The sequence below is a fragment of the Podarcis cretensis genome, assembly GCF_951804945.1.
Source record: "Podarcis cretensis genome assembly, chromosome: 9".
NCBI lineage: Eukaryota > Metazoa > Chordata > Lepidosauria > Squamata > Lacertidae > Podarcis > Podarcis cretensis.
The window spans coordinates 60423929-60451784 of NC_137178.1; the positions used below are offsets into that span (position 1 = coordinate 60423929).

General features: G+C 45.0%; 1 protein-coding gene across 2 annotated transcripts; it reads right to left on the bottom strand.

The window, feature by feature from the left end:
- Positions 1-3302: 3302 nt before the first annotated feature.
- Positions 3303-27776, bottom strand: YIPF7 (Yip1 domain family member 7). Of its 2 annotated transcripts, none has more exons than XM_079989853.1 (6): positions 27683-27776; positions 25618-25734; positions 23556-23722; positions 17040-17185; positions 10339-10520; positions 3303-6227 (listed from the first exon to the last, which is right to left on the bottom strand). In XM_079989853.1, the coding sequence occupies exons 2-6, from the start codon at positions 25731-25733 to the stop codon at positions 6065-6067; spliced, it is 774 nt and encodes a 257-aa protein (XP_079845979.1). In that variant the 5' UTR covers position 25734; positions 27683-27776; the 3' UTR covers positions 3303-6064. The 2 variants fall into 2 exon arrangements, with proteins under 2 accessions (XP_079845979.1, XP_079845978.1); XM_079989852.1 differs by having other exon boundaries at positions 27637-27734.
- Between the last annotated feature and the right edge of the window lie 80 nt (positions 27777-27856).

The following is a 27856-nucleotide window of genomic DNA, read 5'->3' on the forward strand; positions in this document are numbered from 1 at the left end:
GTTCTGTGGACCTGCTTTGTTCAGGGTGTGCCTGCACGTCTTCAAAGAAATCTAGTTTTGAAGTCTGTGCAGCAGTCATGGCACCACCAAGTGAGGTGCTGTAGAAATGCAGATCCGTAAAGGTTTATAAATCCCTAATTAATATTTTCTGATGTGGCCACAGTGCCTCTGGCAAGCGCTTGGTAGACAAGACAAGTAACAGGAAAATACTTGGAAAAACTTCACCTGCAACATCCAAAGGCATCCACCAAAGGCATCTCCACTTTCCCCCAGGAAGATGCAGCCAGTCTGGCTGGTCCCTCCTACTCAGCTAGATCTTTTCATTGCTTCTCCTTCTTCCTGCTATGGGCAGCCCAACCCAAACCATGCCAATCCAGTGTTGAATTTGCAGTGTCCCAAGCACAGCGGAATGATGAGGAGTACGTGCCACATACTCTATATTACTTTATTTACACTTCAAAGCTGGTAGATTACAGAAAAACATCTTGCCTCTGCCGGAGCAGAGAAAGCATCCTCTCTCCTCTAAAGCACGGAGAGAACAGAGAAAAACAGGAAACCAGTGTACGTCACATCCAGTCTCCTTTCCCGTGGGAAAACCCAACAGCAACTCTGACTGTGGAATGTAAACATTGCCTCGTGACAAGCACTTCGCTGCACAGTGAAGAAAGCAGAAACCAACATCCAGGACTATCTCCGGTGCTATTTTTCTAGAAAACTCACCATGAACTTCTCCCTTGTTCTCTGGTAGTGGCAATGGCGCCCACCTGAGAGGTGCCAGGGCTGAACTCTGGTGAGCTCAGGCTGAAAAATAGCCCTGACTATCTCCATCCCATTTGGAAGAAGCCCATATTTCCTCAAATCAGCCAATTTGGTTGAAGATTTGGCTGAATCCAGTGCACAGCCCAGCCCATATAAACCAGATACTATTGTCCTTTCTTAGGACAGAAAACTCCGGTTTTATAATGTTAAAATCACCCTTCTAAATTCTTCCCTCTCAGTATACTGGCTCCCCGTTTTTCTGTTTTGTATTCTTCAAGTGGTTGGTTTGCTGCAGATGTATTGTTTGTTGATGATGCCTTCCCCATAGACTGGCTGAGTGAGCTTTGTACATTACATGCTCAGATTCAATTCTGGCTTCCAGGAGACATATTTAGGAATTACCTTGGCTCTGCAAAGGGTTGTTTCTGCTGTGACAGCAGGTGGTAGTTTAGTGGCAATTTTGGAATCAAACATTGCTGTACATTATGTACAGTACAATGGAGCTTACAGAACCATTTGTCTTGAAAAAGAGAAACAGCAACCCAATGGGCTGAAATTCAGTTAGCTCATGTGGCGCTCTAATAACATGTTCCTGTTGTCCTGTCCCATAATGTAATCCTTCAGCATCATAATAATTCCATTTAAAAAACAAACACATTTCTCATGTTTGAATAAACTCTTTGTACAAGGTGCCAAGACAAACTTGTGTTTGGATAATTTAAAACTGAAGGCTTGGAGAAAAAGATTCAGTTTCTAATCAGTATGTGAAATTCAGCAGCTATGTGGAATTGCAGTTGCTCGTGTCCAGCCCTGCTTAAAAAGGTAAAGGTACCCCTGCCCGTACGGGCCAGTCTTCACAGACTCTGGGGTTGTGCGCCCATCTCACTCAAGAGGCCGAGGGCCAGCGCTGTCCGCAGACACTTCCGGGTCACGTGGCCAGCGTGACATCGCTGCTCTGGTGAGCCAGAGCCGCACATGGAAACACCGTTTACCTTCCCGCTGGTAAGCGGTCCCTATTTATCTACTTGCACCCGGGGGTGCTTTCAAACTGCTAGGTTGGCAGGCGCTGGGACCGAGCAGCGGGAGCGCACCCCGCCGCAGGGATTCGAACCGCCGACCTTTCGATCGGCAAGTCCTAGGCGCTGAGGCTTTAACCCACAGCGCCACCTGCGTCCCTAGGTTCATTAGGTTCAGCCAATTTCACACACGGAAAACATGCCAGTGCAACTAGATAAAAAGGTACCACTTTGGCAGGAAGGTAAACAGTGTTTCTGTGCAATCTGGTTTCCGTCACGGTGTCCCGTTGCGCCAGAAGCGGTTTAGTCATGCTGGCCACATGACCCGGAAAGCTGTCTGTGGACAAACGCCTGCTCCCTCGGCCTGAAAGCGAAGTGAGCGCCGCAACCCCATAGTCGCCTTTGACTGGACTTAACCGTCCAGGGCTTTAACCTTTCCTTTTTTTGCATGTTAGGATGCCAGGTCATTAAGGTAAAGGTAAAGGTACCCCTGCCCGTACGGGCCAGTCTTGACAGACTCTGGGGTTGTGCACCCATCTCACTTAAGAGGCCAGGGGCCAGCGCTGTCCGGAGACACTTCTGGGTCACGTGGCCAGCGTGACATCGCTGCTCTGGCGAGCCAGAGCCGCACACGGAAACGCCGTTTACCTTCCCGCTGGTAAGCGGTCCCTATTTATCTACTTGCACCCGGGGGTGCTTTCAAACTGCTAGGTTGGCAGGCGCTGGGACCAAGCAACGGGAGCGCACCCCGCCGCGGGGATTCGAACCGCCGACCTTTCGATCGGCAAGCCCTAGGCGCTGAGGCTTTTACCCACAGCGCCACCCGCGTCCCAGCCCTGCTTAGCTTTGCCTTTTTCCTTTCCATGTTTTTTTTCTTCTTCTGAAGACATTTGCTTTTCCATTCTTGACGCCAGCGTCAAACTTAGATGGCAAAAGGAGATTGCAAACTCCATGTTATGCCCATGTAATTTGGCTTAGCAGAAGATGGGATGGGGTGGCAGCCATTAACTGACCTCCCAGCTGTTGCTGCCTTCTGGGAGGAGAGCTGGCGGGGAGGTCAGTGCTATGCAAACAAACCAGTGGAGCCAAAATGTCCTCTAGTCCTGGCCCGGGACATCTTACTGCACCATCCAGACATGAATTACTACCTCCATCTACTGCCCTCACCCCCGCCCTGGTCCCATCTAAATTTGGCCTCATTCTGCTGCACAGCAGTCAGGCCTCAGTCCTGGGCGCACACAGAAAAATTGCATTGGAAACCCCAAGATATGTGGACAGGTCCCTAGAACTGCAGGATTCATACATGTGCCTTTCCCATCGTCTATAAAATACATTTTATTTTATTTTTCCTGGGGGTTTTTTAAAGCAAAGTTTTCCAGTGCCTTAAAAAAAAAGTCGTTTCAGCAAAAATGCTTTTAAAAGCAAACATTTACAGCTTAATGCTTTCCCTGTGTAATTATTAACATCCCCTTCCTGGTTTTATTTCATTTTCATCCATTAAACAAATAAAATGTAAATCATATAATCTAATTTCAGTAATGGGATTTAATGCATGCTAGGTAGGGGAAGAGCAGAAAACATTTAGATGTGAATACAGAAGTAGATAGCTCCAAAAATTAATGCATAATTTTCCTGTATGCAGAATCTTTTTCATTGCCCATTCCCTCTTCACTCTCTCATACACTGTCTTATTCACGTACACACACTTACCCTGTGTACTGATTTATAGAAAATGCTCACAGGGTATACTATTCACATACTACTCTCAAACCCAGACAATATTCACAACACAAGCTGTGTACACCTTACTAGCTTAAAATGCAGCTAGGTTGTCCTTTTTTCTTAATTCAACTCGAAGCTGGTTTTGGGGTGAGATGCATTAAAATATAGTACACTCGTACCTTGGAGGTCAAATGCCTTGCGAGTCGAACATTTTGGCTCCAGAACACCGCAAACCTGGAAGTGAGTGTTCCGGTTTGCGAATGTTCTTTGGAACCCAAACGTCCAACGCAGGTTCCACAGGTTCCAATCGGAAGCCGTGCCTTGGTTTCTGAATGTTTGGGAAGTTGAACGGACTTCCAGAATGGATTCCATTTGACTTCTGAGGTACGACTGTAATTCTTAAGAAATGACAGGCTGGATATAGACTGTGGCTAACATCACAGATATCGATGAAAAGATATGGATTGTTGCTAATGCCAGCTGTGGGAATGCACTGGATGGCAGAGTAAAATAGGAATATGTGCACAGCCAGGCATGGTATAGTAGCTGATGTAAGTGTTACTCTTATTGCAGAATCCCTTTCCATTAACTTCATAGACCAATATGTCCCTAGACACTGTCTGCTGGCAGTTCCCTCTCCTCACTTAATTCTGAGTATTTGGAATGGTCACAAACATTCTGTAACACTCAAGCAGTTCAGCCAATGGCTTGAGAGGGCTCATGTTCATCATAATATTAGCCAATCACTACAGAGGTTTCAAAGAATACCGTCTTTGCTTATCCATTTTTTAATTTAAAAAATGATTACATAATAAAGAGGGTTTAACGTGACACAATTCTTTCTCTCCACCCCTCACCCCAAACTCTATACATTCTGTTCCTCAGATCGATATTATGATCATGAAGAGTTGAATGAGCGAGATAGCCAGTGAGTGAATGCTCAACTCAATTCTGAATTGGCCTGGTAATTAGTAAGTTTTTTGTGGGGGGACGGGACTGTTGTCTGCTTTCTGAGAATTCTCTCCCACTGGGAAATGACGGTGTGGTGACAGTGCTATGTGTAAGTGGATGATCACATAGTCTCCTGGAAAATGTAATTCCTAGCGTCAGCCATGGCTGAAAACCAGCTAGAAATTCAAAACCCTCCCCACCTCAAAACAAACAAATCCAGGAGCAGGTTCCAGATCTAGAAGTGGGAGTGGAAATATATAAAAGGTTTGCAAGAAACAAATGAAGATAATTGGCCCGAACAGAGCAATTATTCACCCAGTAAAAGAGAGAAGGGTTAAGTGTTCGGGCACATACTTCATTGCAACCAACAGACATTTCACTGGGAGTTAAGAGGTTAACGTAAAAGACCTTGATGTACGTTTTCCTTCAAAGCAACCTCGTCAGAATAACGTATTATATTCTGAGCCAAGGGCAAACTTCTGGAGAAAACAAGGCTCAATTCACAATACAGCAGAGGGGCCAGTTTGTGAGGGTGATTGGGGGCGGGCATTGTTGCATGCGTGACATCAGAATGCTGGGAGGAGCTGGGGGCGGAGCCAAATGCAGCGGCCATGCTGTTTCAATGGCTGGCAGCACTGCCACTGGGGTGAGACTGCTTTGATGCTCCTTCCCCTCTGTGGGAAGGAAACAATCAAATTGTTTCTCAATTTGACCCTTTTACAGGATTTTGTATGTATTGTGGTATTTTATGCACTGTGACTTGCAGTTGTTTTTATTTATCATACTTTAGTCATTATTTATTGTAACTGTTAAGAGTGAATTTCTGCTTAATTATTATTTGCTGATGTTTTGAGACTTAAATTTCATTTTTTCCTATTATATTCTGTTAGGTTTTTTTTGAAAATTACTTTATTTGATATAAGTTGTTCCATTTTAAAGTTTCGTTTTTATTATGACTTTTTGTATTGGATCAGATTATGATGAGGTGTGTGTTCTTTGCTGTATATTTTGTTGCCATAAACCACCTTGTATATAGAAATATAGAAGGGTGGTACAGTGGTACCTATGGTTACATACTTAATTCATTCCGGAGGTCCGTTCTTAATCTGAAACTGTTCTTAACCTGAAGTACCACTTTAGCAAATGGGGCCTCCTGCTGCTGCCACGCCGCTGCCACGCAATTTCTGTTCTCATCCTGAAGCAAAGTTCTTAACCCGAGGTACTATTTCTGGGTTAGTGGAGTCTGTAACCTGAAGCATATGTAACCTGAAACGTATGTAAACCAAGGTTACACTGTATACAAATTAAAAGTAAAATGAAAATGAAATGATGGAAGAAAAGGAGCTGGCCACTAGAGCCATACCACACTCAGCTTCACGGTTTGCCTTTGTACTTTTTAGACATTGGGGGGCTGGCCCTCACCCCCAAAATATTGGGGGGGGGGGCAAAAAGGCTCAATCCCCAGAAGCTGGTGCCCCTCAATACAGCAAGCTTTCCAGGCTGAATTCGAGCCCTAAACCATGAGCCTCTAAATCGTTCAAAAAGATCTGTAGATGGTTCTGATTTTGCAGTCCAACGTAGAGATAAGATAGCACAGTCTGCCTGGACACCAAAGCTCAGAAGATAGCCATGAGTGCAAAGAGACCATAGAGCAAAGCACAGGGGTAGGCAACCAGAAACTGCTGGCCTTCCATCGACAAGGCAGAAGTGAATATTTTGGAGGCTGAGAGGCTGCACCATCCAATAATGAGGAGAGCTAACAGAGTTCCGAGAAACCCCCTGCAAGAACATAAAAAAACAAAACCCTACTGGTTAATAAGAGCAGAATAAAAACACTTTAAGAGCCTTCCTAATCAGGGATGCATTGATAGCCAAGGGCCAGTGGCAAAGACAATATAACATCAAGCCAAACAAACAGAAGATGAGGGGAGCAGGCAGGAGGGCATTTTTCATTTCGGATGAAAAACAGCTTCATAATTTGCAGCTTTAAAAGACTAAGCAGCAAGTAGTAAATTAGTCAGCTGCTATCTCGTTTGTTAGGATGGTAAGACAAACAACCGCAGCATTTTCATCCCGCAGCGAACCAGAAGCTGGCAGCAGATAAAGAGAAATGTGTGCATGATGTAATATTTGCACTGTGCAATCTAGGGCAACGGGCACATCCGCCCTGCAAACTGATGCCGGCTTTGTATCAATTTGACTGACTTGTGGAGGGAGCTGGAAGTGGCAGCTTAGCGAAGGGTCTGCGAATTCACTCGTGCCACTGCTGCCCCCCACCCTCTGCAGAGAAACAGTTGGCGCTTTTCTCCGGACAGAGGGAATGATGAATGAAGTGGCCGAATCCTGTCATAATCATATGCCTACTATGTTAGCTTGTTACAGGAACAAGCTATTTGTTTGTTCTTATATTTACAGTGGTACCTCAGGTTACATACACTTCAGGTTACATATGCTTCAGGTTAAAGACTCCACTAACCCAGAAATAGTGCTTCAGGTTAAGAACTTTGCTTCAGAATAAGAACAGAAATCGGGCTCCGGCGGCGCGGCAGCAGCAGGAGGCCCCATTAGCTAAAGTGGTGCTTCAGGTTAAGAACAGTTTCAGGTTAAGTACGGACCTCCGAAATGAATTAAGTACTTAACCTGAGGTACCAGTGTACGTGGTATCCCCTTTTCCTCATTGCAGCTTACAGCAATTTCATCAGTATCTAATCGGCAGCTTGAGGAAACAAAGGAAGGGAAAACGAAAATGATAAAGAATTCATTTCCAGTCACTAACCATTTTTTTTGGTCCTCCATTACTGTTCTTCTCTGTCTCCAAAATATAGCTCTCTTGAGATACACAACCTGTTGGCTTCCCTTTGTCTCTCTCTTCCCTACCAGTCGCCCCTCACCCCTGTCCCTGCCCTTACCCCCCCATCCCGGAAAACAAATAACACTTTTAAGGAAAAGTCTATTCGGGCCCTTAAATATTTTGCAGTGAGGGACACAGGTGATGTGTCAGCTGACAGAGAAGCCACCATAGATAGGAATGGTGCCAATGCCAGTTTCTCTTCATTGCTTTTTCTTCCCCTCCTGCTCACAGGAGAGTTGAGCCTAAAGATGCAAGGTGCTATTTCATTGCCTATCTTACTTTATATATCTATACCTATATATCTATGAGGGACGCGGGTGGCGCTGTGGGTTAAACCACAGAGCATAGGACTTGCCGATCAGAAGGTCGGTGGTTTGAATCCCCACAACGGGGTAAGCTCCCGTTGCTCGGTCCCTGCTCCTGACAACCTAGCAGTTTGAAAGCACACAGTGCAAGTAGATAAATAGGTACCGCTCCGGCGGGAAGGTAAACGGCGTTTCCGTGCGCTGCTCTGGTTCGCCAGAAGTGGCTTAGTCCACTTAGTGACCACATGACCCAGAAGCTGTACGCTGGGTCTCTCGGCCAAAAAAGCGAGATGAGCACCGCAACCCCAGAGTTGGTCATGACTGGACCTAATGGTCAGGGGTCCCTTTACCTTTATATATCTATGTACATCAGAGGCGCGGAACTTCTGTTACATGACCCCAATTAGAACCACCATATCTCCCAGTTTGTCCTGTGAGACCATTTCAACCAAGCCACGCCCACCTGCTCTACACCCAAACTCTTGATTCTTAATCTGCACAGGCAAAAATGGGTCACCTGACATTGTGACATCAGGTGATTGACAGGAGAGTGGTCCCACCCACTTGTCAAACTTGGTCCATTCAGGCTGGGGGAGAAAAGCTAGCGAGCTAGATCCAGTTTCCTAATTCTGATGTTCATGGAACATGACATACAAGGAGGGGGGGGAGCCATAGGGATTTTATAGTTTAAATTGTGATGGGTTCACTGGACATTTTATTTGGCCATTTTCTAAAATGGGCAACAGGTCTGTTATGAAGTCTGGCAATTCTCCAGAGTAAGCCCATTTTGCTGCTGGTGTTTTTAAAAATACACACGCAGTGCTTTATACATAACAATGATTACATAGTTAACCAATTAACCCTGCCTACTGCTGTAGAGACTGCTAGGGTTGCCATGTTTTGAAGAGCAAAAAAGAGAACACATTTGCCGGCTTCTCCTTTTAACTATGAATCGCTATGATGACTCTACCCAGGAAAAAGAGGACGTGTCCTGGAAAAAGAGGACATATGGCAACCCAATGACAAGACAGAATTAATGGTGAAACCACTGTTTGCCATAATAAGGGAAGAAGAATGCTTTAGTATATGGATTGTTGCCAGGACAGACTTTAGCTGCTCAGTGGAGTAAGGCGGAAACTCAGTACGATAAAGAAGCAACAACAACCAAGTCCAGCAGCAGCAAAATGTATTTAGATGCAACTGCTGCTTTGTAAAATGAATCAACGGGATTTTTTTCTGTTCCATTTCCTGGCTGCAGTTGATCCAGAGCTGCTTTTGCAGCTCCCACTGTTCCATCATTGATTAGGGTTGGAGGAAAGCAGGTGGTTACTAGCAAAACATTCCCCATAATCCTATCCTAACCTGGGCCAGAGCCCTGAACAGGTGATACAAGCCAGATATAATTACCTGGCTCATCTGTTGGTTGTGTAAGCAAAATTAAACCTTCCTTTACAGAGGCAGTGTACCACATTGTGTGCTGGGAAGAGGCAACAGAGGGTACTAGGGCTGGGCGTTATTGTCCAAAACCAGTTTGAAATCCATATTGTTATATTGGTTTCATAATTTTTGATCTGGCATATACAGTGGCACCTTGGTTCTCGAACTTAATCCATTCTGGGCGTCCCTTTGACTCCCGAAACCATTCGAAAACTGAGGCGTGGCTTCTGACTGGCTGCAGAAGCTTCATGCACTCAATCGGAAGCTGCGTCGGACATTCAGCTTTCAAAAAATGTCCACAAACCGGAACACTCCTGCATTTGCAGCATTCAGGAGCCGATTTGTTCGGGAGCCAAGACGTTTTACAACCAAGGTACCAGTGTATCACAAAGCCTGTTGTGTGTGTGTGCTGTGCAAAAATCACAATGCAGGAAAAACTGTGAAGCCAGCCAATGCCTCTACATAGCTCCATCCTTATTTCAGACACCATGATATATCCTTATATTGTGATGTTTAGCTGGTGATATATCATGGTGTTAAAAATCAATACAGTAGTACCTCGGGATAAGAACTTAATTCGTTCTGGAGGTCCGTTCTTAACCTGAAACTGTTCTTAACCTGAGGTACCACTTTAGCCAATGGGGCCTCCCGCTGCTGCCGTGCCACCGCCGCACTATTTCTGTTCTCATCCTGAAGCAAAGTTCTTAACCCGAGGTACAATTTATGGGTTGGCGGAGTCTGTAACCTGAAGCTTCTGTATCCCGAAGCGTCTGTAACCCAAGGTAGAAGAAGAAGAAGAGTTTGGATTTCATGTCCTGCTTTCTCACTACCTTAAGGAGTCTCAAAGCAGCTAACATTCTCCTTTCCCTTCCTCCCCCACAACAAACATTCTGTGAGGTGAGTGGGGCTGAGAGACTTCAGAGAAGTGTGACTGGCCCAAGGTCACCCAGCAGCTGCATGTGGAGGAGCGGGGAAGCGAACCCAGTTCACCAGATTACAAGACCACTGCTCTTAACCACTACACCGCACTGGCTCTCTGTATTGCCAGGCCCTAGAGGGTACCTGTCACTACCATGATCTGAGTATCTAGAATAAATTTGGCTGTCCGCAATTGGAAAAAAGCATGTTAACTTAACAGATCCAGCAAAGCAACTCCCATAACTCTCTGTTTCCCCCATTGCTTCTCTTATCCTTTCTTGTTATTTCCTGGTGTCCTCTGTCTCAATGAAGCTCAGATTACCCCTTCCTTATTATTCAAAGCAACCTGCCAGCATTTGAGATGAAACTTCATACTTACTGTAAGGAGAAAAAGACCGCGTAGGTTGATAGGATCACCATGGGCAGCAGGCAGTAGCCTAGTACACTCGCCACACAGCCATAGGAAACACTTGTGAGGCTCATCAGGCTGAGCAAAGCATGAATTGCTGTGCAACCAATAGCACTCATGCCGTAAACGTAGCCAAAGTGGACTTTTCCGGCCTGTAGAAATGAAGAAAGAGAGGAGGGGATCACCATACAAATGGTAGATCAGCTGGAAAAGAAGTGGAGGGTCTTCCTTTCTGCCAAGCCATGGAGGCAATGGGGGTAGAATTTGCTGTTATGTGATTGAATCCCGCCTTAAAAAAGGGACAGATGAGATGCATCCTTAAGGATGCAGAGATGCATTGATTATGAGGGAAATGTGCTGGAAAATGTGGGGCAACGTTTCATTTGACACAACATCATTAAGAATAATAATCATTGTTATTATTATTAGCTAAGCTTCCCAGCGGGTGGCGCTGTGGGTTAAACCACAGAGCCTAGGACTTGCCGATCAGAAGGTCGGCGGTTCGAATCCCCGCGATGGGGTGAGCTCCCATTGCTCGGTCCCTGCTCCTGCCAACCTAGCAGTTCGAAAGCACCTCAAAGTGCAAGTAGATAAATAGGTACCACTCTGGTGGGAAGGTAAACAGCATTTTCGTGTGCTGCTCTGGTTCGCCAGAAGCAGCTTAGTCACGCTGGCCAGCATGACTAAACCGCTTCTGGCGAGCCAGAGCAGCACACAGAACCGCCGTTTACCTTCCCGCCGGAGCGGTACCTATTTACTTGCACTTTGAGGTGCTTTCGAACTGCTAGGTTGGCAAGAGCAGGGACTGAGCAACGGGAGCTCACCCCGTCACAGGGATTCGAACCGCCAACCTTCTGATCGGCAAGTCCCAGGCTCTGTGGTTTAATCCACAGCGCCACCCGCCTTACCTGGGATTAATTCCCATAGAACTCAATGGGACTGACGCGTGAGGAGACCCACATGGGACAGCGTGTTAATAGCTATCGACTCCGTAACAAGGACTGTCGTGGCAATTTGAGAAGACACTTTTATCTCTGAAAGAGAATTAACGGGCCACTGGCTTTTCCAACACTCATATTTCCAGCACTCCCCCGACTGCTGCTGACATACTATGGGTATATAATGCCATTAGTGTAACAGATTACTATCAACAACCTCGACTGTCATTAAAGGTTTTCAATAGGTTTAGCATTTTCAATTTGGGCAGGGAGGTTTGATCTGCAATATTTCCTGCAGATGCCGCGCATAAACACAATGCCAGCAATAATCAGCTAATATTTTAACTTGTTTGTTCCAGAGCGTTTGATTAATTGACACAGCCATACTTAGCAGCTTAATCTAAGATTAACAAATTGCTTGTGCCAGAGGCAGAAGACAGCAAGATAGCGGCTAAATGAAAACTCTCTTTGATATACTGCTTGGCGGAGGAGGGAGGTTTTGGTGCAATAAGAAAGGGAAGGGGGTAGTTGGGGAGGACAGGAGGGAAATGAAGCTGGAACAGATCAAGTCAAATTATCTTCCCGTTTCCCATGTCCCACATGCGTTTCTATCTCCTTGACTTTCATTAGATGCTTGTTTGTGGGGTGGGGGAATTAACTGCTTTGGAACTTAATAGTTCTGATGAGGTTTATGTACACAGAACACACATTATTTTCTCAGATCTAACCTTTTATGACTTAGCCCACAGATGGCAACTTTGGCCCAGAAATACTTGCCATCCCCCAAACTGCCTGAAATACAGACCAAGAAGGAATATGTTCAAGCCTCTCTGAGAGAGATTTTGCCAGAAATTGACACAGAAACCAGAAACCTGGAAATCTGAATGTCATTCAGTCCCAGCGCACCAACTGCTCAAGGCTGCTCATTGTCTTTTAGGTCTCTGTTTCAGGTGGTAGAACAAGTGTGGCGAACCTTTGGTCCGCCAGAAGTTGCTGAACTACAACTCCCATCAACCCCTGCAGGTATGGCCAATGGCCAGGAATGATGGAAGTTGTAGTTCATCAGCATCTGGAGGGCCAAAGGTTCCACACATCTGGGCAGGATCTACAGTGGTATGAAAAACGCTGTTAAAAAGTTATTTAAAAATATACGGTAGCTCCCAATGCATTTTGCCATTGATGATTGATCACTGCTCCACAGCGCCTTCTGGTGGCACATTTTTATAACACATTTTTAACGTTATAATGGACCAATCCAGCTGAGTCCCTGCAGGGGTAGATACAACCTAAGCCGCAGCCTTTCTCAACCTGTGGGTCCCCAGATGTTGTTGAACTACAACTCCCATCACCCCTAGCTAGCAAGGCCAGAGCTCAGGGATGATGGGAGTTGTAGTCCAACAACATCTGGGGACCCACAGGTTGAGAACTGCTAAGGCCATTCTGAAGGAAATCAGCCCTGAGTGCTCACTGGAAGGACAGATCGTGAAGCTGAGGCTCCAATACTTTGGTTGGACAGTGTTCTCGAAGCTACCAGCATGAGTTTGACCAAACTGCGGGAGGCAGTGGAAGACAGAAGTGCCTGGCATGCTCTGGTCCATGGGGTCACGAAGTGTCGGGCACGACTAAAGGACTAAACAAGGCCATTCTTAATGGTGTGACGGTACAAGGATCTTCGTCTTTGTCCCTTTATCTGTGTTCACCAGTATTCACAATTCTGGAACAAAGGAAGCTGTTTGATCTAGCTTAGTATTGTCTACATTGATTGGTAGTGGCTCTCCACAGTTTCACAAAGAGGGATCTCCCAGACCTACCCGGATATTTGGGACCTTCTGCATTGAAAACAAGTGCTCTACTATTGAGCTATAGCCCTTTCCCCTATGGTACATGTGACTGTCCTCCTTAGGGTGGTTTGTTTCTTCTTGTATTGCTACTAATTCCCTTCTTGCTGGCTTTGCAATATATACCATAGACGATAGCTTCTTCAGCAGCAGTAGCAGCAGTATTCCTGGGAGGAGTGGCAATGCTGTAGATGGCAGGTTTTCTTCGAGCTGATTTACCTCAGTCTTTTTGCATATGATAAACCTAGACAGCATCTTAAAAAGCAAAGACATCACCTTGCCAACAAAGGTCCGTATAGTTAAAGCTATGGTTTTCCCACTAGTGATGTACGGAAGTGAGAGCTGGACCATAAAGAAGGCTGATCGCTGAAGAATTGATGCTTTTGAATTATGGTGCTGGAGGAGACTCTTGAGAGTCCCATGGACTGCAAGAAGATCAAACCTATCCATTCTCAAGGGAATCAGCCCTGAGTGCTCACTGGAAGGACAGATCCTGAAGCTGAGGCTCCAGTACTTTGGCCACCTCATGAGAAGAGAAGACTCCCTGGAAAAGACCCTGATGTTGCGGAAGATTGAGGGCACAAGGAGAAGGGGACGACAGAGGACAAGATGGTTGGACAGTGTTCTCGAAGCTACCAGCATGAGTTTGACCAAACTGCGGGAGGCAGTGGAAGACAGGAGTGCCTGGCGTGCTCTGGTCCATGGGGTCACGAAGAGTCAGACACGACTAAATGACTAAACAACAACAACACCACCAGTAATTCCTAGCCAGCCTATGCCAATTTATATAACCAAACCACCACATGAATGCCAGCACCATACAACGGTTGGTGTCATGGAAGGCTTAAAGGACATACCAGTCAGAAAGGTAGCCAACTATGCTTTCGTTTTGTAAACGGAGGACAGGAAACTCCACACAGCTACATCTAAGTCCAGTGCCACCTAGTGACTAGACTGCATAATGACACTACCCTCCCGGTAAATTTCTGAATGCTCTCAGCCACATGTAAAAAAAAAAAAAGGTAAATGTGGACTCATTTCTAGGAGTGCCATAATCATTCATGCAACCAGTTCTCTACATGGGGCGCTCAGGTGGAATTTGGCAAGGCTGACCAAAACAGACAAAAGAAAACTGCAGCGGAAATGGGCCTTCTGGCTGCGAGAAGCAAAGTTACAGGGAACCAGGCAGAGGGCCTTCTTGGTAGTGGCGCCCGCCCTGCGGAATGCCCTCTCATCAGATGTCAAGGAAATAAACAACTATCTGACTAACAAGACATCTGAAAGCAGCCCTGTTTAGGGAAGTTTTTAATGACTGATATTTTAATGTATTTTTAATATTTTGTTGGAAGCTGCCTAGAGTGGCTAGGGAAACCCAGCCAGATGGGCGGGGTATAAATAAATTATTATTATTATTATTATTATTATTATTATTATTATTATTATTGCATCTAAATGAAAACAGGCCCTCACCCGTGCGCTATAAACTCAACCTGCTGGTAAGGTGTGCCAATTGGTGGGGTGAAAAATGCCACATTGTAGTTCTGTTCCTTCAACAAGGTTACAACCATCATGTCACATGGGTTTGTGAAATGACTCCAGTTTGTGCATGGCTAGGATACAGAGTTCAAAAGTGCACTTTCAGTACCAAAAAGACTTGAAGGTCCTACAGGTGTATCAACTTTCTTTGGTTTATTTTCTATATGGTAGATGCAACAAGTAATAGCCATTACTTGGACGATGCATACATTTTTCAATGGGTGCAACCACTATGTCTTCGACTCCAGGGGTAGCAAATGTCCTACCTTCCAGAGATGGTTTGGCTACAGCTCCCATCATCCCTGACCACTGGTCCACACTGTCTGGGGCCAAAAAGAGTTGGAGGTCCAATGACAACTGGAAAGAACTAAGTTGGCTCCTCTCATTCTACTCCATCCCTTTGCTTAATGAGGAGGAAAAAATGCAGCCTGGTCTCTGGGCTTTAACAACAGCTTGATCTCCAGAACTCAGCACACTGAAGGTTTTCATCACATGGGAATGAACATTATTACCTGCTAATTGGTGCTGATCCAGCAGCTGTTTAAAAGAGTTGCCAACTTTTTGTTTCAAATGTTCTGGCACCTTAGCAGGGTCAGGCCCCGAGTGAATCAGAAAGCAGAAGTCATCAGATGCTGGTAAGCCAGAGGCAGAATCACGGACAAAAGTCTCCCTCTTTGGCAGGCGCAGAGAGTCAACATGCGCCAATGAGTTCTAAAACAAGACAGGCCAGGCTACATTTCTGCCTCCTTTTCTCTCCCATCTTAAGCCCCCGTGGAGGGCAGTTAAGGCAGAATCACACACATATACAGTGGTACCTCTGGTTAAGTACTTAATTCGTTCCGGAGGTCCGTTCTTAACCTGAAACTGTTCTTAACCTGAAGCACCACTTTAGCTAATGGGGCTCCCCCCTGCCACCACACCGCTGGAGCACAATTTTTGTTCTCATCCTGAAGCAAAGTTCTTAACCCGAGGTACTATTTCTGGGTTAGCGGAGTCTGTAACCTGAAGCGTATGTAACCCGAGGTACCACTGTACACAGCAGTCTCACATGCAGCCGTGTGTGAAATTGGCTGAACCTAATGACCTGGCATCCTAACATGCAAAAAAAGGAAAGGTTAAACCCCTGGACGGTTAAGTCCAGTCAAAGGCGACTATGGGGTTGTGGCGCTCACTTCACTTTCAGGCCAAGGAAGCAGGCGTTTGTCCACAGACAGTTTTCCGGGTCATGTGGCCAGCATGACTAAACCACTTCTGGCGCAACGGGACACCGTGACGGAAACCAGATTGCACAGAAACACTGTTTACCTTCCTGCCAAAGTGGTACCTTTTTATCTAGTTGCACTGGCATGTTTTCGAACTGCTAGGCTGGCAGGAGCTTGGACAGAGCAATAAGAACTCAGCCCATCATGTGGATTCAAATCGCCAACCTTCTGATTGGCAAGCCCAAGAGGCTCAGTGGTTTAGACCACAGCGCCACCCGCATGCACTTTTGGGGTACATACCCCAAAAGTATACATACCCCAAAAGGGGGAAGTTTTCAAAGTTTGATGTTTTATCGTGTTTTCATTATTTTGCTGGGAGCCGCCCAGAGTGGCTGACGAAACCCAGCCAGATGGGCAGGTTACTACAGTATTATTGTTATTAATCACATAATTAGCACAACATGTAGTGTTCTAAGCAAAAGCGCTGCTGACAACTTTTAAAGGAAAATGTCCCAATAAGGTCGTTTCAGATAACTACTTAATTTTTATTTTTTAAAAAATGGGTTGGGTTGTTGTTTTTCTCCTGTTGGTACCTATATAGTGACAGCCCTATTTTCTGATGCTCTTAGCCACTTTCCTCTCCCAGTTGCAAGAAGCCCTTTTTGAACAGGTCAGGAAGCACAGCAGCCACATCACGTCTGAGTGGCTCGGAAGATTTCAAGTTCAATGTGTTGCGCTTTATATAATGGAAGGTGCCTGGGGAGGGCACAACCACACAAGGCAGCTGAGAAAGCTTTCAGTTCATCAATTAAGTTGGTTAGATAGCTGTAGGTGCTGCATTCAGGTGTCCTTTCCCACTATCCCAGAGATAGGAAGCTTGTGGCTCTCCAGATACTGTGCACTTGAACTCCTATCATCCCTGACCATTGATCAGAAGCAGTTCACTTGATCAGGATGCAGCCACAAGGCTAGCTTCCTAGCAGATGAGTCGCTGTTGCTTTCGACATTCCTTAGCACTTTTAATCGGGCTTTTAATCGGCACTTTTAATTCCTTAGGGCTTTTAATCGGGCTCCTTCTCCCTACAAAGCCCAAAGTCGTTTGCCTTTCTACTGAGGATATTGCTATGAGAACAGCGGCAGTTTGCACTATACCGTACCAGTAGCAGCATCGCTCCAAGTGCCAGGCAGAAAACCATAGGCCCTGTCAGGTCCGTCTCATTCATGATGCTGCCATCTGCTGGCTTCATTGGGTTGAGGACGGTTAATGTTTTTTGCCAGATGTGATCGAAGTTGATCCCCAGCTCTGCAACAGAGGGGGAAGAAGTTTCAAAATGGTTAATCATCCTAAATGAAAAACCTCAGTGCAATAGCTCGCTTTAGAATAACAAAACAGTCGGTTGGCTGTAGGCAAATTATTCTAATGATGCATGCGTTGTAGCCAAGACTTAATTTGGAAGTATTGATTACTCAGTTAGGCAAAGGAAAACTATGTGAACCAGATCACTGACAGGAATAGCCCTGTTGAATCAGGCCAATGACCCATGTAGTTCAGCATTTTGTTCCTGCAGCAGCCAACAGAGACTTCTGGAAAGTTCACAAGCAGGACCTGGGTGCAACAGCCTTCACTGCATGCTCTGTTTCTCTTGCACCCGATACAATACGTGGATGAAATCGGAAATCTTCCAATGCGAATGTTGATGGATATGCTCTTTATATCCATGCTAGGTAAAGGTAAAGGGACCCCTGACCATTAGGTCCAGTCGTGCCCGACTCTGGGGTTGCAGCACTCATCTCACTCTACTGGCCGAGGGAGCCGGTGTACAACCTCCGGGTCACATGGCCAGCATGACTAAGCCACTTCTGGCGAACCAGAGCAGCGCACGGAAATGCCATTTACCTTCCTGCCGGAGTGGTACCTATTTATCTACTTGCACTTTGATGTGCTTTCGAACTGCTAGTTTGGCAGGAGCAGGGACCAAGCAATGGGAGCTCACCCCGTCGTGGGGATTCGAACCACTGACCTTCTGATCGGCAAGTCCTAGGCTCTGTGGTTTAACCCACAGTGCCACCCGCATCCCATATCCATGCTACTTTTATTTATTTGATTAATGAGCTGCCCGTGCAATCCCATTGTACAAGAAGATATTGCATTGTTTTCATAAGGCAATCACTAATTTTGGCAGACAAGAAAGTGGCTGTAGTGGACACCTCGCTTCAGAGTAGGTGGCTTTCAGGATTCAGTAACATAAGCTTTGTCAGAGTCATTGCAAACGGAATCCCTTATCCAGACCTTGTTCAGAGCAGAAATGAATTTGCTCTCCGCCATAATAATGAGTTCCATAGCTTTACTGCAGAACAGTCTTGAAACAGTTACAAATGAACAGTACAAAATACAAAATAACACATTGCGCGTAAATAAGCAAGGAATGCGGTCTGATCTTCTTTTCAGTCATTAATACAGTTCAATAACTTTCCTCTCCCTCTCATGAGATCCTATGGAACCATCTTGCTTGTTCACTATCTCTGATACTACTGCTGGCTCCCGCGATTGACCAAGACGCTGAGTTCTCAGGTTTCATCTTTTTGCTGTGAGAGATCTCTGCTTGGGTTTCTGGGATGAGCCATCAATTAGCCTTAAACACTCTCCTTGCCGCATTTGCTAAAGACAAACACTTCATGACTAATGCAAACCTCTCTGCATAGCATTTTAAATACAACACAGTCAAACGTAGCATTGTATGAATATTAAGCTTATACTATTAAAAGGCCTGTTCTACTAGTGATCCAGCAAGCGGAATGCAGCCTGTCAGCTGCAAACATTGGAAACCTCTCAGCATTATTTTGCGGGGGCGGGGGGGGGGGAAGGCTTGGATGAATTCTAAGCTGAATCAGGCAAATTTGGAGAGATTCTGGGCTCTTCCGAGTTGAAAAGGGTATTCTGCAAGGCGTCCTATGCCAAATCGGGCTGCTCTCAAAGCCACAGGGCTGCCTTAAAGCATCAGAAACCCCAGAAAGCACAAAGAGGTTGAAACACTCTAGCCCTGTCTAAGCATTCTGTCTTTGTGTTAAGCAAAATGTGTGGGGGGGGGGTTGGTGGGGGTGATGGTGAGAGAAGCAGGCAGATCCAGTCATTCTTCACAGTAGGCTTAGATTCAGTGGCTGGCTAGATTGGGCAGTGAACAAGGGTTCCTGGGCTCTGAAAGGCCCCCACCAGACCCTCACAAAACCTCATCGCCCTCCATCTTCTTGTCCAACACCTGGCCTCTGAGAAAGAGGCAAGTGGGTCCTTTTTTTGCAGTCATTTTGGGTGAGATTGAGATTGAGAGCGTGCTCACTTATGGCTTATGTGTGTGGTACGGAAGCTGTACTACCCAGGACAGGATGGGGTTGTGCAGAGTTGTTAAGGCAGCAGAGAGCATTGTTGGCTGCCCACTTTCCACCTTAGAGCAGATTTATGCCACAAGGTGCCATAGGAAGGCACTGGACATAGTAAAAGATCCATCGCATCCTGGTCACTGTCTCTTTGAGCTCCTGCCGTCGGGACGGAGATACAGGACGATGAAGACAAGAACGAGCCGTCTCAAGAACAGCTTCTTCTCCAGAGCGATCTCGGCCCTGAATGGGAAACCTGGACTTTGAAAGTCATCTAATCTTCCTTGCTGTATTATATTGTATTGTTTTAATTAGTGTTTTTATAGTTGTTCTGATTTTGTGTGGATGGAGCAGCCAAGTAAATTTCGTTGTCCCTGAGAGGGGGCAATGACAATAAAGATATTATTATTATTATTATTAGGCCAGGAAAATGCCTGTGCATTTGTAACAAAGAGACATGTTTTCCGTGGCACCTAGGAAAGCCTTATTTAACAACAACAACAACCTGAAGTTACAAATGTACTTCTAATTGCTATCCAACTCCAGTGGTGGATCAGAAATTCTCCTAGCCAGCTTGCTTGGAAAAATATGTAGCAACAGGGGCGGCAGAAGTGTGTGAAATTACCCAAGCTCCCAGCAAAAATAGCATTTTGCTTCTGATATTTTCACAGTCAAGGTGGTTCACAGTCAGTGGTTCCCAAATCGTGGTCTGTGGGATCAGCCATGGTCAGCGAGCTTCATTCTGATGGCCTGTAGCATGTGCACACTAAATATTCACAGTGACTTTTAACTGTGCTTTATTGCTTATTTTATTTTTTTATATTTTAACATTGTATTTTATTGCTTTACAATTTGAATCCGGCGGGCTGCAAATTGTAATACAATAAAATACAATTTAAGAAATAAAAGAAGTGATAAAAATACAATTAAAAATCGTAAAGCATCTAGCACAGCACACGGCAATTTCTACAACAGGCAGAGGAATTGTTCAGTAGAATGTCGGCAATTGTCCAACGGTCTGTGAAGGGGGTGGAGTTTGGGTGCCAAAGGTACGGGGGGGGGGGGAGAGAGGCATGGTCCAGTGAGAACTGAGGAACCCGCAAACTCATGAACCATCTATGAACAAGCCACTGTCTCTCTTCCTAATAAGATTGCAAGGATAGAATTTGGAGATCGTTTAAGCCACTTGCGTTCCTCCCTGGAAGTTCCTCTTAGGAAGCTTCCCAGCCTTGGGTCCCTGGGTGTGGACTACAACTCCTATGCTCCTAGGCCAATGGCCATATTGGCTGGGGGTGATGGGACTTTCTGTCAGGTTTCGGAGAATCTGATCCTCCCATGGTGGCACCCAATAAGCAGAGAAACAATAAAAGTTCTTACCAAGCAATTTATTCAATAATTCACAGAGAGCAATGAAGGAAGGCAGTCTCCCTAAGATAATGGCGTTGCTCCAAGTAAAGTCCAACCCCCTCTGTCTCTCCTATTCTACATCACCCCTGTGTTGGCTAATCTGAGCTTTCTTCCTCTGAGCTCTCTGTTCTAATACCCTCAATGCACGCCTGGTCCTGGGTGAGGGGGTGGTCAGGAATGCTTTCCAGAGACACTGAGTCTGTCAGATGTCTCTCCCCTGATGGTTCTTCTTCTTCCTGCTGTTCCTCTCCTGATATTTCCCAGCTTCTCCCCTCTGCAGCCTCTGAACCGTGCCCTTCTGCAAACCACTGTTCTAAATCTATACTGTCCTCCTGTTCTTGGGAAGGTTCAAGGGAACAGGGAGCAGTCCCCACGATTCCTCCTCAGTCCAGCCTCTGACATCTGTCAGGTGTGCCAACTTGGCCCCGTGACTGTGGGTGCCAGGGGCTGTGGGCGCCATGCGGCTTGGTGTGCTCTGGCACCCAGGGACCCAGGGAGTTAGCATCTACTGAACTTGTAGTCAAATGGCATCTGGGGACTCTTGTGTTGTGGGAGACTGCTCAAAGGAGTAGGTTTCAAACGTGATAAGTTTAGGGATGGGTAATCTGTGTCTCTCCAGATGCTGTCACACTTCAACTCCCATCAGCCCCGGCCGGCATAGCCAGAAAGCTGGAATGATGGGAGTTGTAGTTCAGTAACACAGAGAGAGCCATAGGTTCCCCACCCCTGAGACAGGTAGATAGACTTGGGGGTCACTTTTGTCCTCTTAGGGATCAAATGGAGATAAAAACTGTGCATTATTTAAATATATGGGAAAAGGCTAGACTCTAACAGGGGAGTCCTATGGAGTGCAAATACACAATCAGAGCACATTCAAAACACATCCCGCTCTCTCCCCCCCCCAAAAAAAGAATACTGAGAACTGCAGTTTAAGGGTGCTGGGAATTATAGCTCGGGGGGGGGGAATTACAGTTCCCGGTACATCGGAGTGAGATGCAAATATTCCACTAGGTATTTCATGTACATATTTTTTAACCTTTCTCATTATTTAAATCTAACACAGTTGATGTTGTTATGGTAATCTATAGTATGTTATAGTTATAGGAAATTTATCAAGTTTTGCCTTGGAATACGCTGCTTTTATTTTTTTAAAAAAAAGCCGGCAAATTTATTACTAGATATGTAAACAAGATTATAACAAGTGTTTATTAATTATAGGTACCTTAACATGATATCTGATTATGCAATATAAATATAGAGGGAAAGGCAATGCTATGAAATCTGAATACGAAATTTATTGTGATGCTGTCATCTAGAGGCAGTAAAGTACATGATGTATGTGCCATAAAAATGAGTTATTACCTTTATTTTCCATGCAAATTGTAGTGCTGCCCTTTCAAATATAAACATGTGTCTGTGTTACAAATGCAAGACAACAAATTAAACAAAGCTCTCTCCCCCCCCCCCAAGCTTCTGATTTGATAGCCTAAGATTGAATATTGCTTTTAAACATACTTTTCACCTAGGATTTTGACTGTGCTGTGATCAGTTAAATTACTATTCTGGGCGCAGAGCAATTGAAAACGTGTGTGTGTGAGAGAGAGTGGTAAGTTAACACATACCAAACTTCAATAAACTTTTCTCTTGCTTACATTTATTCATTTATAAGAAAGGGAGTTTTAATTGCAATTTATAGTTTGATATTTCGGACATTTATGAAATGTCTATTAAGAACATGTGATCTGCTGCTTAATTTTAACAATGAAGGAAGTTGCCAAAATGGAGTCAAGGAATGGAATAAAATCTGGCTTCTGGCCTACAAGCGGTGTAGGCCCAATTGCCTTCCAAATCCAGCCCGCAGATGGTCTGAGAATCTGTTAAGTTGTGGGTGAACATATCAGACGACACAGCTCTTGTTTATTCACAGGCCAGAAACAGCTCTTCAAACGGCTCTTGTTTATTCACATGCCAGAACTGAACTGAAGGGTTCAGTCAGCCTGCTTATATAGAGCTCCAGTACAATGCAACTGTAACAATTTTCTAAAACTATCCAGTCACTGAACATCACTTTCGATCCCTTATTTGCATAACTATCTACAGTATCCCCCTGCTGGCCCAGGCTGAGAACTTCAGTACATAACAGAATCAGCATGTTTTTACATTAGAATGTGTGCTTTTGTTTAAAATGCATCTCTGGGTTATTTGTGGGGCACAGGAATTCATTCATTCCCGCCCCCCCAAAAAAATTATATTCTGGCCCTCCACAAGGTCTGAGGGACAGTGGACCAGCCCCCTGCTGAAAAAGTTTGCTGACCCCTGGTGCAGAGGCTCAGAGCAGGCCAAAAACATTTTCAACTGCTGGAAGTGAAAGACAAGATGCTCCCTTGCCATCAATCCACAAGCACAAGTCAAAGGAACTGCCATTTGAACTGTGCTTTAACATTGCTAACAGGATAGCATCTTCCATCACACCTGAGGGCAGCCGAATAGGTTAAGGGATGCAGGGCAAGTCAAGTGGCAGGTCACACAACACTGCCATCTAACACTACCTGGGCACAACTCCCAGCCCTTGAGCATCTGCTGCCTGAGGCCACGCTTTGCCCAATGACAGGGCCGGCTCTAGGAAGGATCACTGTGCGTTGTTGTGTGTAGAAATGTCGACTTCTCTTGTTGGGAAGCCAGAAAAGGGGTAATATTCCAGGCAGGTCGTTTCCCCAGCCTCAGACGAGTCCCACCCCTCATTTAGACAAGTTCTTGTTAGTAATATTATAAGGAAGGAAAATAAATCACTTCCTTGACACCGCAGAAATTTGCGATGAGTATTAAGGGATTCTGGTCCACGTATAAGCCGCCAGAACATGAGGAAAGTGTAATTAAGCGTTTTAATTCCGTACCTTCTAGCAAAGGCGGTTCTTCATCAAAGCTGTCAGGGTAAGCGTTGTTAGGCGGGAACTCTGAGGTAAACGCCGGTTGAAAAATCTGGCCTGTGTACTGCTGAGAAGACGGAGCCCTTTCTGGAGAAGCAAATGCATCTGGGGGTGGCGAGGCAACTGCCCAACCTCTAAAAGGAAGACAACATGGGGAACGGGAGTCAAAAGCACTGCTACTGGAGTGAAAGGGCATCTTCCTCAAAATAGTGAAGTATGAATCGGGTCTAACCAGGGGTCGGCAAGGCTTCCCGGGCATGGGTCGGATCACTCCCACGGAGATCCTCTGTGGGTTGGGCCAGAGCACCAGAAATCGCATCTGCGCATGCCCAGATGCCGAAAATCACGCCTGCACAGAAGCTATTTTAAGCGTCTAGGCATGTGCAGAAGCGATTAATTTATTTGTACCACACCCATCTGGCTGGGTTTCCCAGCCAGAAGGGTGGCTTCCAGCAAAATATTAAAATACAATAATTCATCAAATATTAAAAGCTTCCCTAAAGAGAGCTGCCTTCAGATGTCTTCTGAAAGTCAGAAGATTATGGGATAATGCACACAGTGACTTGCGATCTCGATCACACGCAGTCTGTAGTCCGCTGGCAGTAGGAGTACAATATGGGCATGTCTTTAAGTTAACATCTTACATTAAAACCTGACAGTACCAAACTAATGAAGGCTTTTCACCAAAGCCAGACTAAACGTCTTTCCTTCTGCTGTGTTGGATGGCAGGTTGAGAGGAGTTCCCTACCAGGACAGACTTTGCTCGTGTGCTCAAGACAGCAATTCCATAAAACATATTTTGTTGCACTGTGCAAAATATGAGCAAGCCAGGGCTGAACTGATATTACCCTTGCTGGTACCTTTCCCGGGAAAAACAGAGGCTCACTGTGTCAGGTTCCTATTGGAAGACCGGACAAATGCTAGAACGTTAGCAGTGGCCAAGTTTTTATCTGTGGTTGCAAGAACCAATGATCCCTATATTCTGAACAAAACGCTTGTTTAACCTGGAGGTAGGCTGTATGAATTGTATATTGCTTTGTAACAATTTGTTGGTCTCTGGACTGTAATAAAGATTGATGATGATAGTTGTTTATTTCCTCAGTATCTGATGGGAGGGCGTTCCACAGGGCGGGCGCCACTACCGAGAAGGCCCTCTGCCTGATTCCCTGTAACTTCACTTCTCGCAGTGAGGGAACCACCAGAAGGCCCTCAGTAAAACCTGTGTGCGCTTCACTCCTCACTGTGCCCTGCCAGTTCCTCCTGCTCCTCATCATGGCTGCCAGGTACCCAGTGCTCTGGTCTGCTGGGCGCTCTCGGACTCTTGCTCCTCCACTGCTGTGGCTGTGCCATGTGCTGCAGCCACGGTCCCTTGCCATGACCCACACTGTGGCCCACCACCAGCAGAGTGTCGGGGACCCTGGCTGCAGCAGCGGAGGAGCAAGAGGAGGCAGCGAGCACCCAGCAGCGGCGATTCTCCGTGAGCCTGCTGCCCTGAGACAACCACCTCACCACGGCTCATAGGTGAGCCAGCCCATGAAAAAGATGAGCTTTCTGTAGCATTTGGAAAATGGAGAATGTGTCTTGTTGGCCTCAGAATGCATGAAATGGGAGGCAGCAGGTTTCCAAAAAGAAAGAAAGAAAGAAAGAAAGAAAGAAAGAAAGAAAGAAAGAGAAGGAAGGAAGGAAGGAAGGAAGGAAGGAAGGAAGGAAGGAAGGAAGGTAAAAAATTGCTGCAACTGTGTTCAAGAAACATGGGGATTAATTTGGAAAAACTATTGGTGGGATCTTGTTCTAAATCTGTGTTATTACTTCTTTTTTTAGGTAAAGGGACTGTAAAGTACCCTAAGCATACATTTTAATGTTTTGTGTTTTATTATAAGTGCAGCCAACTGATACGCCTCATAAAATTCTCAAGGCTGGAACATGTTTTTAACAAAAGGGAAAAAAACAATTAAATTGTGTTATTAATTGCAATTGAAATGCGATGTTAAAATTAAATCAGTAAATTTGTTCTATTTCAAGCACTTACTGTTTGCCTCCATACTCATTTCCAGGGGGTTCAGGTCCACTATAACCTTGCTCTTGGTTTTCAGCGATGTAATCTGACTGGTAAAAATCTATATCAAATTGCTCAAAGTTTGACATACTGAAGAGAAGGAAAACAGGTTACTTTAGCAACAATGTAATCTGAAATTCAGCAAATGTTTTATATGTGTGCCTTTTGGAAAAGAAGCTGGAAATCCAGGTTTACTGATATACTGGGCGTTTTCTCTGGAATTAAAAGCATTTCTTCCGTTAATTTTACAGTGAATCCAAATGATGCTGCCGCTAAACTACTGCATTCTATAGCAAGTCTATAAAATCATGGGCACAGCAGAGAGGTATTTTTCTCTGTAGGAATGCTAGTGAAACTGGCATTCAATTTACTATATGTAGACTCCGTAAAGTATATATTAACTTTTTCATAGTTAACTTAGCACTACAATTTATGGCGATGGTCCCTGGCCCTAGCTGCTAGCTTAGAGCTTTCCCCCACTCTTTAAAAAAATATTAAACAAGTTAATGGAAAATAGAATTTACCTATTCTGCAGGTAGGAGAATGAAGCCAATAATAAAGACTTGTCATCAGTGCCATCTGGCTAGAATCAAGCCCTTCCCTTGTGAAAGGAGACTATTGAGGTCCACCAGATAAGATATACAATCATACCTTGGTTTTCAAATGCCTTGGTACTCATATATTTTGGCTCCCGAATGCCGCAAACCCAGAAGTAGGTGTTCCGGTTTGCGCACTTTTTTGGAAGCCGAACGTCTGACAAAGCTTCTGATTGGCTGCAGGAAGGTCCTGCAGCCAATCGGAAGCCACGCCTTGGTTTTCAGAAGTCGAATGGACTTCAGGAAAGGATTACGTTCAAGAACCAAGGTACGACTGTAAGGTTGTCTAAGAGAGGGGAGGTGGAAGGACTTATAGAGTCCGCTTGTTTTCCGTTTAGCTGTGGCTCTCTAGTCAGAAGTACCACTGAGTTAATTAGGGCTTACCCTCCAGGAAGTGGGTATGGGATTGCATCTTAACGAAACAAAACAAAAAATAAGGACTGCCATCCTGAATAGGGGCAAATGTCCATGTCATCCTGTTTTCTTGCTGATATGGTACCAGCAGGTTTAGGGTGTGTGTGTGTTTGTGTGTGCAATGGGGCAATAGGGAGGTGGGGAAGAGTTGTGAGTGATTCACCCACCAGCCCTGTATCTGCTCAACTGGAGGGCTAGAGAATGTCCAACTAGGCCTCTAAATCAGGTGTAGGGAACATGTAGTTCCTCCAGATGTTGTTGGACTCCAAATCCCATCAGCCATAGCCAGGAGCCATAGCCATCAGCCAATTGCAATGGATGATGGGAATTGTAGTCCAGCGACTTCTCATCCTCACTCTATCAACGAATAAAGCCAAAGAAAATGTAAACCCATGCAGGAACAACTTTTTAAGAAAAACTTTAAAATGTGATCAGTATTTCATTGGGAGTTCTTGAAAAAAAAAACCAAAAAAAACCCCCCACCACAGAACACATTTTGTATTTACAAGTGCTGATTGATATCCTATAATCAAATCAATCTGCTTGAGCCTGATGGCTTCATTTATCAAAAATACTTAGCACAACAATTATGCCATATAGCAACTCTCTTTCCTGCTAGTTAACAAATCATTCATGTTTCCAAATTTAGAAGAAAATCTGATTTATTTTTAATAAGTCTAGTAAATTAGGGTTTTTTTATTAGAAATGTGACATTTTCTATAAATTATGTGCACATAAAATTATGGAAGTACATAATAATTCTTAAAGCAACCCTGGAATATATTTTCTAATTTAATTGTCAGTACAATTTTAATGCTTTAAAATGCCTTTAATATTTCTCAGATGTACCCCTCCCCCCCAAAAAACCCCCACCCAAAACAAAAGCCAAGCTGTTGCTATCAATTACTTGAGTGTGTCTAAAAGGTGCACAGCTGGGACTTAGAACTACTCCTTCTAAACATTTAAAACTTAAGGCCCATACCTCTTCCTACCGTCGATGAAAATTCCCTACTATAGATTCAGCTTACATGCAGAGAGACGAGCCAAGCCTTCTGATGTCTTCAGCAGGGTGATCTTGAGCTATTTATAAAGTCCTAAATTTGGCTTTCCAACAGATGCATGACAGAAAGACTTTCAGTGCCATGGACATTATTTCCAACATGATTTGTCTGGTAACAGTGCTAATAAATTTACCAGAAAGT

Excerpts from the sequence above, each read along its gene's own strand:
- YIPF7 (XM_079989853.1), bottom strand. The coding sequence starts at position 25,733 with ATGTCAAACTTTGAGCAATTTGATATAGATTTTTACCAGTCAGATTAC. Across the intron at positions 17,186-23,555 it reads AGAACCGCCTTTGCTAGAAG|AGCTGGGGATCAACTTCGAT; the intron begins GTACGGAATTAA and ends CCTCTGTTGCAG. Across the intron at positions 6,228-10,338 it reads GCGGTCTTTTTCTCCTTACA|GGGGTTTCTCGGAACTCTGT; the intron begins GTAAGTATGAAG and ends ATGTTCTTGCAG.